At 44.8% G+C, this 13548-nt stretch overlaps 1 protein-coding gene across 2 annotated transcripts in view; it reads right to left on the bottom strand.

Moving 5' to 3' along the window:
* The window catches only part of RABEPK (Rab9 effector protein with kelch motifs), a 34393-nt gene that overhangs the window by 17972 nt on the left and 2873 nt on the right, over positions 1-13548 (bottom strand). For both annotated transcript variants that reach the window (XM_073590734.1, XM_073590735.1), the window contains exons 2-6: positions 7989-8057; positions 6075-6232; positions 5236-5388; positions 2582-2743; positions 1237-1386 (exon numbers count right to left, since the gene is read on the bottom strand). In XM_073590734.1, the coding sequence (XP_073446835.1) occupies positions 1237-1386; positions 2582-2743; positions 5236-5388; positions 6075-6232; positions 7989-8041 (676 nt within the window). In that variant the 5' untranslated portion in view covers positions 8042-8057. The remainder of the gene's footprint in view (positions 1-1236; positions 1387-2581; positions 2744-5235; positions 5389-6074; positions 6233-7988; positions 8058-13548) is intronic.

Below are 13548 nucleotides of genomic sequence, written 5' to 3'. Positions count from 1 at the left end.
TAAAGGGAATCTGTCACCCCTTTTTTAAGATATCATATAATGATATCATTCAATTGTGTGTCACATAAGGATTCTCTTAGTACTTTTGCTTCCCCCTGACCCCGCACCTTTCATGCATAAATACCTTTTTTATATCAGTTCAGATGTATGTAAACTGCCCCTGTCCGGTCCGATGGGCGGGGCTTATTCAACTGCTCCCCCCTCCCTGTCTACACAAGAAGAAATGCATAGAGCAAGATAGGGAGGGGGGAGCAGTTGAATAAGCCCCGCCCATCGGACCGGACAGCGGCAGTTTACATACATCTGAACCGATATAAATAAGGTATTTATGCATGAAAGGTGCAGGGTCAGGGGGAAGCAGAAGTACTAAGAGAATCCTTATGTGACACACAGTTGAATGATATCATTATATGATATCTCAAAAAAGGGGTGACAGATTCCCTTTAACTGAGCACGTCAGCTCATCACCAATTACAATATTAAAATTGGAGGCTTTATTAATCACAATTCCCGTAATGTTGTCTATATCTTAATTTGTAGCAATTGCAATAAAATATAAGTAGGCTTCACTACTAGAAAGTTGAATATCTGAACATTTTAACCAACACTTTTTGCTCCACCAGTTCACATCGTGTGACCTCACATGCGTCTAAGCATTTTGTTACTCACCATGGCACTGCTTTTTCAGAGTATATGATATTGAAACTGTAACCAACTAATTGAGGGAAGGAGACTTCAGGAGAACGTCTCTTCACACAAGAGGCATTTTGGATAACCTTGGTACCTGTTATCCTGTTAAAGTATATTGCATGCTTTTTCTTGAGTATTTATTCCTTTTTTCATGCTTTTTCTGTTCATTTATATCTATGCTGTTATTGGGCTCCTTCAGCCAATCTGCAAGTTTTTAGAATGTGACCCTCATAGAAGACTCTATTGCTCACTTCTCTGTATATAGGACTTCTGGTGTCCACTTTCATGTAGCTCAGACAAAGAACGCCTGCGAGAGTTCGAAACATGTTGAGCTTCACTTGTGTGGATTCATGCTTTAAATTTTGCACATAAATTTGGGGAATTTTATGAGCTGGAACCTTCTTTCTTTTTTCCTGCAAGTACACACAGTTTACTTGCTCCTGCCTTCCTAGGACTGATAAGGTGGCCTGGTTTCAAAAACCTCTTTTCTCAGTACGAATATAGTAACAAGTTCAATTTATCATTATCCATAGGCATTGATTTTACCTGTGTCAATGCAGAACATGTCATTAAAAAATGAGCTGCCTGCCATCCCACCATGGATGAACAGCTTGGTTCCTACAGTAGTAATAATGTGGCCATGACGTGGCTTAGGGGGATCACCAGATGTTGTCGGCTGCGTCCATGTCAGGCTGGCTATGAAAAAAGGATTGTGCAATAAGTAAATGAATTTCATTCATCTTAGGATCAAATTAATATTTGAGATGTACCTCTGGTTATGCAGGAAAATGATTATTTTTCAGTAGCTCATACTGTAATTGCTTTTTTCTTCAGTGTCTTGTATTACTGATTATGTTCTCAATAGCAGAACAAACCAGAAATAGTCCATATTGTATCCTAGGCTTTTTATCTCCACCCTATTGGATGTAATGTGAGTTTCCACTGCTGCAGGTGGATACCTAAAGGATGGCGCTGACCGGTAGGTGCTGTTATTTAGAGCAAAATTACTAATACAAGAGGATTAAACAAATGATTATATTATAGGATCTTGCGTTTCTGTCATCTTTCTGCATACCTGTAGGTTATTATTATTATTATTATTATTTATTGTTATAGCGCCATTTATTCCATGGCGCTTTACATGTGAGGAGGGGTATACATAAAAACAAGTACAATAATCTTAAACAATACAAGTCATAACTGGTACAGGAGGAGAGAGGACCCTGCCCGCGAGGGCTCACAATCTTCAAGGGATTTGTGATAATACAGTAGGCGAGGGTAGAGCTGGTCGTGCAGCGGTTTGGTCGATCGGTGGTTACTGCAGGTTATAGGCTTGTCGGAAGAGGTGGGTCTTCAGGCTCTTTTTGAAGGTTTCGATGGTAGGTGAGAGTCTGATATGTTGTGGTAGAGAGTTCCAGAGTAGGGGTGATGCGCGAGAGAAATCTTGTATGCGATTGTGGGAAGAGGAGATAAGAGGGGAGTAGAGAAGGAGATCTTGTGAGGATCGGAGGTTGCGTGCAGGAAAGTACCGGGAGACGAGGTCACAGATGTATGGAGGAGACAAGTTGTGGATGGCTTTGTATGTCATGGTTAGGGTTTTGTAATGGAGTCTCTGGGCAATTGGGAGCCAGTGAAGGGATTGACAGAGGGGAGAAGCTGGGGAATAGCGGGGGGACAGGTGGATTAGTCGGGCAGCAGAGTTTAGAATAGATTGGAGGGGTGCGAGAGTGTTTGAGGGGAGGCCACAGAGCATGAGGTTGCAGTAGTCAAGGCGAGAGATGATGAGGGCATGGACTAGGGTTTGTGCAGATTCTTGGGTGAGGAATGAACGGATGCGTGAAATATTTTTGAGGTTCACGTTTAATCCCATAAAAGTAATATTACATCTTACTTGTATCAAACACATGGAGTTTGTTATCTGCGACAGGATCTGCACCTTTCTCTCCTCCTCCAAAAACAAAGAATTTATCCCCAATGGCAGAAGATGAGGTATGAAATGTCCTTGGGGAAGGGCAAGGTCCTTCTACTTCTGGGGTTTTCCATGAGCAGTTTTCTGAAAAATAGAGAAGATAATAATCATGATCACTTAGGCCTGTTTCACACATCCATTTTCCTGGTCAGTCTAAATCTGCCAAAATAGCGGAAAACGGATCCGCAGGCGAACTGACAGGAACGTGTGTCATCGGATCGGCGGATGGATGAATCCGGCAAAGGTGAAAATTTAAAGGAACCGCGCCTGGGAAAAAAGAAAAAAAATACCGGCGATGTAGTGTTCTTCGGGAGCGGGCATGCTGACGATGGGAGCTTTCATCGGGATGTCGCAGGTACGGCGGGAACTCGCGGGAGCAGGAGTGATGTCGCGGGAGGGATCTCGCGGGAGCAGCTGTCATGTCGCGGGCGGGATCTCGCGGGAGCAGCTGTCATGTCGCGGGCGGGATCTCGCGGGAGCAGCTGTCATGTCGCGGGCGGGATCTCGCGGGAGCAGCTGTCATGTCGCGGGCGGGATCTCGCGGGAGCAGCTGTCATGTCGCGGGCGGGATCTCGCGGGAGCAGCTGTCATGTCGCGGGCGGGATCTCGCGGGAGCAGCTGTCATGTCGCGGGCGGGATCTCGCGGGAGCAGCTGTCATGTCGCGGGCGGGATCTCGCGGGAGCAGCTGTCATGTCGCGGGCGGGATCTCGCGGGAGCAGCTGTCATGTCGCGGGCGGGATCTCGCGGGAGCAGCTGTCATGTCGCGGGCGGGATCTCGCGGGAGCAGCTGTCATGTCGCGGGCGGGATCTCGCGGGAGCAGCTGTCATGTCGCGGGCGGGATCTCGCGGGAGCAGCTGTCATGTCGCGGGCGGGATCTCGCGGGAGCAGCTGTCATGTCGCGGGCGGGATCTCGCGGGAGCAGCTGTCATGTCGCGGGGCGGGATCTCGCGGGAGCAGCTGTCATGTCGCGGGGCGGGATCTCGCGGGAGCAGCTGTCATGTCGCGGGCGGGATCTCGCGGGAGCAGCTGTCATGTCGCGGGCGGGATCTCGCGGGAGCAGCTGTCATGTCGCGGGCGGGATCTCCCGGGAGCGGTAAGGAGAGGGAGAGAGAGAGAGAGAATTTTCATCCAGTAGCGACACTTGATTCAGGGTTAAAAGGGGAAAATGCGGATCCGGACAGCAAAAAAACGTTGCATGGTTCGTTCGGTGATCTCAGCGGACGCCACAATTTTCGCGGATCTGCACAAATACGGACGCAACGGACGATCATCAGTCAAAATCCGCCGATAATGAAAGTCAATGGGGAAAAAAACGGATCCGCAAATAAAAATGGCGGATCCGTTTTTTTGGAAATCGGCGGATCTTGACTGATTGTGAAAAACTGAAGTGTGAAACAGGCCTAAACAAATATCATTTTTTTCTGTTTATAGCAAGTGCTGGTTGGGGGGGGGTCATCAGCAAAGTATCGCTCTGCTCCATGCAATCGAAAAACACATCTGATTGAAGTCAACCATCTATGTCATGTGTACAGGGCCTATAGATTTTCCCCTTCCCAGTTGTCGTAACTCCAAAATTACGGAAACAGAGTCGCTCACACAACACTATTTATGCAACTCTCATCCACTGCTTCGTTTTCAGCAATCCTGGCCACCATTGGCTGCTGCATATATACAGTTATTCCCATCTCAGTCCTGAACAGCTGAGATGGGTATACACCTTTAACTACTTCCACCCCTAAGATTTTAAACACCCAGCCAGTCCACTCTTAAACCTACACTGACGCTCTAAAATGTCAAAGCAATCTAAGCAGCTTTCATAAGATTGTGAAGCTGTGGTGAAGAAATGCCTGCTGTCAGACACGGCCAGACTCCCCACAGAGAAGTTATATTATACTTTATTACTACATTTACCTCCTTTATCTCTGTATACACAGCGTTGAACTAATGTTGTGTATATGGATTAGGAAGCACTCACCCTGCTTCCTCCTCCTTACCCAGTAAACAGGTGATCACCGGTTGATGGGAAAGATTAGGAGAAGCTAGGTTCCAGTAAAACCCTAATTATAGTGGAAAAATCAGCAAAAAAAAGTATGTATATTTTACAATGCATGATGCATAAAATAATAAAATAAATAAGTGAAAATAGTGAAGAGTAAAAAGAATAAAGAGCATAAACTAAAAAAAAGAAGGTAAAGATATTTTAAAATGAACATCCGCTCCCCCATAACAAAAAGGTCTTTTTAACACCTTGTGGGATGCACAATCAATAAAACAAATAAAAATGGCAAAGCATAAAACATATAAATTAAAAAAAACTAAAAAAAAAAAGGCACTGCCAGTCTAAATTGTCTGCCAGTCTAACTTTAACCCTATCCCCATCAAATAATATGTAAAATATAGAACGAAAATTTCCACAAAAAGGGAGCGCAATTTAAAATGTTTCAAGCAGTCCTTTAAGGTCAGAATAAAAAAAACCCAAAATATAAAAAATAAGACACGTAGATGGTATTTTTCTTTCCATTGGCCCGATTTGGAGGCAGGTTAAGGCATGACACTTCTGTATGAGATACATACCGGGGATTATTACTTGAGTGCTGTTTCTGTTCTCTGCCTGTTCAGCTCCACCAAACACCCAGATTCTATTGGGATCACTGGTACATGTGAAGCACGCGTGTTCATAGCGTGGTAACAGGTCCTTCCAGTCTGCGTTATCCCATTCATAAGTGTCTAAAGAAAAAAAAAGAAAGGGAAATAGTGTTCGACTGATACCGGAAGCACGTGCATACTGTATTTTTTGGACTATAAGACACAATTTTTTCCTCCCAAAACGTGGAGGAAAATGGGCGGTGCATTTTATAGTCCGGTTGTACCGGCTCTGTCTGTGGTGGCTAGGTGGGGGAGCGGTTTCGGCGGAGCAGCGGGTCACAGAGGCAGGAGCCGACGGCTCCGGCTAACTCCTAAAGGGCAATGAATATGCACTGCATTCCACGCCCATGGGCATGGAGGGCAATGAATATTCATTTATTTTTGGCATCCTAGTATGATTGGTCCCATCCCGTTCCTGGTATGCATGGCCCCATTGGAAAAGATTAAAAAAACAAACCATTACACTTACCTTCCTCTGCTCCCTAACAGTGTCCTGCTTCAAAATACTCACGGGAACTGTTTATCGCAGAGTGCAGAGAGCATTCATTGCTCTTCAGTAGCGCGCAGTGTCAGCCACTGGCTTCCTGCTGCTGCTGAATGAATGGAGCAACAGTGAACATGATCGACCAATGCTCTATTAATGCAGGGCTCCTGAGATCGCTTGGGTTCCCAGCAGTCAGACCCCCGGCGATTGGGAAATCTTCAAGTGTAAAACATGATAAAAACTGAATTATATGTCAGTGACTAACCAGCAGCCGTTACTTTACCTAGATTTATAATGTGAGCATCAGAGTAGCAGCAATCGGGATCTGCCCCTCCAATAATGACGACTTTTCCCTTCCCTCGGACATCAGGGGCAGGTACATAAAGACATGTGTGACCGACACGAGGGCTCGGTGCTTCTCCGTTAGGAGCGAAAGCGTACCTGTGGAGAATAAACCAATAACGAGGAATTTTGAGACATCAAGTAAACATACTGCACAAATAGATCTGCTGTCATTACTAAGCACTATCTTACATCAGACACATATTAAAAAGGTTCTAAGGGAAAATAAGTTACAGGAAGACAGCCAGGGGGGGCAAAGGACAGAGCTCACCTGTACCCCACATATTCCACCACATGTATGGGAAGGATATAACAAGGACAGATCTGCTATCTTATTAGCCAACAACATATTGTGCCTTTTGTCTAAATGATCTAATATGTCCCCATTATAATGTTGCTGTTACATAGGGCAGAATACGTAAAGGGAATCTGTCAGCAGGTTTTTGCTATGTAATCTGAGCGCACCATAATATAAAGCAATAGAGCTCGATTCCTGTGATGTGTCCCTTATTAGGCTGTGTGTGCTTTAGTTTCAGTACAATCAGTGTTTCATCAGCAGAAGATTATCACTGCCTGACTCGGTGTCTTGTGCAAAGCAGTCCAGCTAATGTGTAACCCTGCCCCCACCACTGATTGGCAGACTGCTGACACTATACACAGGAATCTACCAATCAGAGGTGTGGACAGGGTTATACATCACTCAGCATTCTGAGCACTACTACATCTACAGCAGAGAAAAAAATGATTTTATCAAAATAACCCGTAACTTTATATTTTCGTTCATGGAGCTGTGCCAGTTCTACTTTTTATTTTTTTTGATACGTTGACCTGTTCTTTTTATCAATACCATTTTGGGGTACATGTGAGATTGTGATGGGTTTTTACTGTATTTTTTTCAGGTGACATGTGGAGGTCGCGCAATTCTAGTATTTTGATTCTTCTATTTTTCTTTCCAGTTTTTTTATGTACGGTTACAACAATTTTATATTTTGAGAAAACCAAAAACAAATATCCTAAAATAAAAAAGTAAAAAATATGCTTTTACTAGTGGTTCAGTCCCTTGGTCCTCGTTCACATTTACGTCACTTGACAAGTGGAAAGGTTTTAAATACAAGAGTTAGGACTGTCCCGCAAGGGTTGCCTTGACGTGGCGGGATGGCTTGTACATTATTTTGATCTAAATTATGCTTACTAAATACCCCTAGTATTATTACTACCTTCATGCAATTTTTGCAATTTATTTTTTACTTTTTTATTTTAGGATATTTGTTTTTGGTTTTCTCTGTGTAAAGGTCATGTGTTTATATGCATTTACATTTTACATACACATTGATTTACTTTTTCAGCTCAGACCTAGTTTCTCATTTTATAATTTGGTAGATTGGACTTTTTGAGACACGACGATTTTATTTTTTAAAATTGTACATTAGGGGAAAAATGGAGGCGGTTAGGGGGATTTAAATTTTTACATTTTTAGTTTTTTTTCTTCACACTTTATTTTAGTGCCCTTGGTCATTCAATTGCATGCACTACATACAGCAATACTTGTATAAAGTACTGTATTGTACTATATACGGTACTGGGACATTGCAGTTTTCCTATGGAGCTCTGCCTGCAGCTGAGCTTCATTGACAGGCACAGGGGCTTTCGTCAGACCCCCGCATGCCATGATAACCCATCGGTTCTGTACAATACTGTGATTTAGTTGCCACTAACACCCAAAACCATGGATAGACCCACATCCATATCTGTAAGCAATCACTGCAGCTCTCCAGCATCATCTCCCGTCCAAGGGAAAATGAAATCTGTGATGAAATCGGCACATACCCTAAAAGTGCTCGGGGCAGATACTCACCACATGGATTCTTTAGGTTCATCTTCTGGTTCTAAAACACCCAAAATTTCCATAGTCGTCAATCACAGCCTAGTAGTGAAACATAAATTAGAGGGTTACGATTCATTGCCTGTAATAGACGATGCAAATGCGTGTTCTATAAGGCTCTGTTCACATTTCCGTTTGGGAGTAACACATGTGTGCTCCAATGTAGTAACAGATCATGGAATTCAAGTCCAAAACGGGCCCCATTGCTACTAATCCAAACGGAATATGCAACACATAGGACAATACCACAATAAACTAACATTCAGGTCGTAATATTGTATATAGATTATCTCAGCAAATGCAGGACTAAAGTAGGAGAAAGCCGACCAAAACATGTATAACAAGTATTGGTAAAAAATGTGCTTTACTTAAAGTTCTAAATAATGGTGGAAGGTGGGTATACAAAAGAAGTAAGAAGGCGGCACACCGAATAATATAAACAGTATCAAAGGGTAATCTTCCGCCCAACCGTGGCGCATGTGGGTTTGTGGACCCGAAGGAGCGTAGCTAAGCGGCTACCAGATGCTCACTGGAGCTCCTGATGGTGGAGACAGACTGGGCTGCATGCAGCCGCAAGGTACCACTCCTGGGCAGGGACCGGTACTGCAGCTGCTCAGGTGCGCCAATAATGATTTAGGGCTTAGTTCACACACACTGAGCCAGGATACTGGATCAGGGATTGCCCACTCATGGACTGGGGAATAATGTTCATGCATTGGCTGCATCGGGACCAGGGTACTTTGGGAACAGGACTGGCTGCACTGGGACAAGGCTACTTTGGGTACAGGACTGGCCACACCAGGACCAGGGGCACAATATTCAGGCACTGGCCACGGGACGAGGTTTAGGCTCTGGCCACCAGGGAGCCTGGCAACTCATTATTAGTGCACCTTACTGACTAATAACTCATACAAGATGGCTTCCAGCTATTGACAGGGAGCCACCCCGCAGATGCACTACTGTTGTGAGTTCATTCTCCCCTTCGTCACTGAGGTCTGGTGAACTCCCTATGCTGGTAAAGGAAGGTAATGAGCCTGATTATCAGGCACCTGAGCCTGATGAGGATGACTGGCTGAGTGGAGTCACGGACTGGATATAGGGCTGCCGACGCCCTTCTGCCCTGCGGGTGATTTCTCTGTGGACTTCTAGGAGACCAGTCTGATTCCTGCTCCTCTAAAGCTAAGTTTTCTGCGTTGCCTGTTAGCATTTGTGTTTTGTTTTTGTTTTCCTTGCTTTTCTGGATTCTGCCATTCCCTGTTGGGGGTGAGCTGAATCTCCTTTTGTCGGTTGCTCTGTCTTCAGAATATTCCTTAATACTGACATAGCTTTTTTGAAGCCTAGCGTCTTCAGGGCCTTTTTCACTGTCAGTCTGTTGGCTCTTATTTTAATAGGGTTTTTCACGGATTGCAGACAGCAGCCTTCCTGTCCTTTCCTATCTAGTTAGCCTGGCCCCGTCTTTGCTCAGTCTATCTTTCTGTCTGTGTTTGTGTTTTCATCTTGCTTCACCGTCATTATATGTTGGGGGCTGCCTATTGCTTTGGGGTCTGCTCTGGGGCAGTTTAGATTTCCCCTTTCTTTCTTTAGGCCTATTTAATTCTCCGGCTGTGATCGAGGGGTCTAGGGCATCATAGGAACCCCCCACGGCTACTGCTAGTTGTGTTGATAGGTTCAGGGGTCTGCAATCCGATAGCTGCCAACCTCTCTGGTTTTCTGGACTTAGCTAGCATTTCTGTTTTTGCCTCCTACGGTGACTCAATCATAACAGAATCACCCGCCATACCGCAGATCCTAGGGTACTCAATAGCAGGAAAGAATTGTGTTTAAAAAAAAAAGAAAAAAGTGTGTGTATATTCTTTCCTCTATATCTCTGAGGCCGTAGGGGGAATTTTTTTTTTCTCTCAATGGAGATAAAGCAATTGTCTGATCGTGTGGAGCAGCTCGCTGCGGAAGTGCAGGGAATTTCCGCCTACCTTGCTCGTTCGCATGCTGTTGAACCAAAGATCCCTACACCTGAGGTATTTTTTGGGGATCGATCTAAATTTTTGAGTTTCAAAAATAATTGTAAATTATTTTTTGCCTTGAAGCCTAACTCGTCAGGGAGCTCCGCGCAGCAGGATAAAATTGTCATCTCTTTGCTGCGTGGCGATCCCCAGGATTGGGCGTTTTCTTTGAAACCAGATGATCCTATTCTGACTAATGTGAACGCATTCTTTCAAGCTTTGGGGTTGTTGTATGACGAACCTAATGCTATTGATCAGGCTGAAAAGACCCTGTTGACATTGAACCAGGGTCGAGATTCTGCAGAGTTGTACTGTCAAAAGTTCCGAAAGTGGGCGGTCCTTACTACCTGGAATGATAGTGCCTTGGCTGCTCTCTTTCGGAAGGGTTTGTCAGCAGCCGTAAAAGATACTATGGTGGGATTTCCTGTTCCCTCTGGTCTGGACGATTCTATGTCATTAGCCATTCAGGTTGATCGGCGTTTACGTGAACGCAGGATTGCACGAGAGGTGTTGCCACCGGTTGAACAGACGTCTGAACCTATGCAATGTGATAGAGTTTTGTCTAAGGTGCAACGTCAGGAGTTCAGAAGGCGTAATAAGCTGTGTTTTTTCTGTGGAGATGCCTCGCATATTATTTCTGTTTGTCCTAAATGAGAGAAACGCTTTGCACACACGTTTTCTGTTGGTGGTGTTCAACCTAAGTTTCTTCTGGCAATTACTCTGATCTGCTCCCTGTCCACATTTTCCGCCAAGGCTTTTGTGGATTCGGGAGCAGCGCTAAACCTAATGGACTTGGATTTTGCTAAACGTTGTGGATTTCCTATGACACCTCTGCAGACGCCTATCCCTTTGAGGGGGATTGATGCTACTCCTTTGGCTAAAAATAAACCTCAGTTTTGGACCCAGGTGGTCATGCGGGTCGCCCCACACCATCAAGAAAATTGCAGATTTTTGGTGTTGCATGGTCTGCATGATGCCGTTGTTCTGGGGTTTCCCTGGTTGCAAATTCATAATCCAGTTTTGGATTGGAAATCTGTGTCTGTGGTGAGTTGGGGTTGTCGGTGTGCCTGTAGTGAGGCTCCGGTTTTTTCCACCTCTCCTCAGTCGCATGATGTTCCTGACTATTTGGCGGACTTTTATGATGTATTTAGTGAGAATGAGTCTGCGTCCTTGCCTCCTCATAGGAGTTATGACTGTGCAATTGAACTGAGCCCGGGGTGTAAATTTCCCAAGGGTCGGCTCTTCAATTTATCTGTACCCGAGCACGAGGCTATGCGATCCTATATTAAGGAGGCGTTGGAGAAGGGTCATATTAGACCATCCTCTTCACCCTTAGGTGCCGTTTTTTTTTTTTGTGGCCAAAAAGGATGGTTCTTTAAGGCCTTGTATTGATTATCGTGCCCTCAATAAAATTACTATTAAATATCAGTATCCGTTACCCCTGATTTCGGATCTATTCTCTAGAGTTAGAGGTGCTTGCTGGTTTACCAAGCTTGATCTCAGGGGGGCGTATAATCTTATCCGCATTAAGCATGGGGATGAATGAAAGACGGCGTTTAATACTCCGGAGGGACATTTTGAGTACCTGGTGATGCCTTTTGGGCTCACTAATGCCCCTTCTGTCTTCCAGGGCTTCATGAACGATATTTTCCGAGACTTTGTCCATAAATTTTTGATTATCTATCTGGATGATATTTTGATCTTCTCCAAGGATTGGGATTCTCATGTGGAACATATTCGGACTGTGTTCCGGATCTTGAGGGAGAATTCCCTGTATGTCAAAGGATCGAAATGCCTTTTTGGAGTACAGAGGATTTCATTTTTGGGATTTATTTTGTCTCCGTCAACTATTGAAATGGACCCGGCCAAGGTACAGGCCATTTATGATTGGGTTCAGCCCACTTCTTTGAAGGCCCTCCAGAAGTTTTTGGGTTTTGCTAATTTTTATCGGAAATTTATAGCAAAATTTCCTAGTATTGCCAAGCCATTGACTGATCTGACTAAGAAGGGTGCTGATGTGTTGAATTGGTCTCCGGAGGCTGTTGCTTCCTTTCAGGAGCTGAAGCGAAGATTTACCTCCGCCCCGGTTTTGCGGCAACCTGATGTCTCACTCCCGTTCCAGGTAGAGGTGGATGCTTCTGAGATTGGTGCAGGAGCTGTTTTGTCCCAAAAGGATCCTGCAACATCTAAAATGAATCCCTGTGCTTTCTTTTCCCGAAAGTTCTCTCCATCTGAACGTAACTATGATGTGGGGAATCGGGAACTGTTGGCCATGAAATGGGCATTTGAGGAGTGGAGACATTGGTTGGAGGGAGCTAAACATCAGGTTGTGGTCCTCACTGACCACAAGAATTTGATTTACCTAGAGTCGGCTAAACGCTTGAACCCTAGACAGGCTAGGTGGGCCTTGTTTTTTACACGTTTTGATTTTATGGTCTCTTTTCTTCCTGGAACTAAGAATGTCAAGGCAGACGCCCTCTCTAGGAGTTTCTTTGCTGATTCTCCTGTGGTGACCAAGCCTGCTACCATCTTAGGCGAAGGGGTAGTTCTTTCTGCCATCTCGCCCGATTTGAGACTTGCTCTGCAAGAGTTCCAGGAGGACAAACCTGAGCGTTGTCCCAGTGGAAAGTTGTATGTTCCTGACCAGTGGAAGAAGAGAGTGATGTCTGAAGTTCATTGCTCTGCATTGGCTGGTCATCCAGGTATTTTTGGTACTAGAGATCTGGTGAGTCGCTCTTTTTGGTGGCCCACCTTGTCTCATGATGTCAGGAATTTTGTGCAGTCCTGTGGGACTTGCTCCCGGTCTAAATCTTGTTCTCGCTCTAGTGGGTTGTTGATGCCTTTGCCTGTCCCCAGGAGGCCATGGACCCATATTTCAATGGATTTCATCTCTGATATGCCGGTCTCTCAAAGAATGACTGTTATTTGGGTGATTTGTGATAGGTTCTCTAAGATGGTTCATCTTGTACCACTCCCTAAGTTGCCATCTTCCTCTGAGTTGGTGCCCCTGTTTTTGCAACAGGTGGTTCGCTTACACGGGATTCCTGAGAACATTGTATCTGACAGAGGAGTTCAGTTTGTGTCTAGATTTTGGAGGACTTTCTGTTACAAGCTGGGAATTCAGTTGTCCTTCTCCTCTGCTTTTCACCCTCAGACCAGTGGGCAGACAGAGAGAACAAACCAGACCTTGGAGTCGTATTTGAGATGTTTTATTTCCGCTGATCAGGATGATGGGGTTTCATTTTTGCCCTTGGCCGAATTTGCTTTAAATAATAGAGCTAGTTCTGCCACTTTGATGTCACCTTTTTTTTGTAACTTTGGGTTTCATCCTCGATTTTCTTCAGGGCAGGCGGAGCCTTCTGCCTGCCCAGGTGTTGACACTGTGGTGGAGAGAATGCACCAGATCTGGGACCAAGTGGTGGATAAGTTATCTCTCTCCCAGGAAAAGGCCCAGCGGTTTTCCAATCGACATTGGACCATTGGTCCCCAGTTTAAGATTGGTGATATGGTGTGGTTATCATCAAAAAATATTG

Source organism: Dendrobates tinctorius, unplaced genomic scaffold, assembly GCF_039654945.1.
Source record: "Dendrobates tinctorius isolate UK_male_01 unplaced genomic scaffold, ASM3965494v1 ptg000120l, whole genome shotgun sequence".
Taxonomy (NCBI): Eukaryota; Metazoa; Chordata; class Amphibia; order Anura; family Dendrobatidae; genus Dendrobates; species Dendrobates tinctorius.
This window is presented reverse-complemented; position numbering and strand designations above follow the sequence as displayed.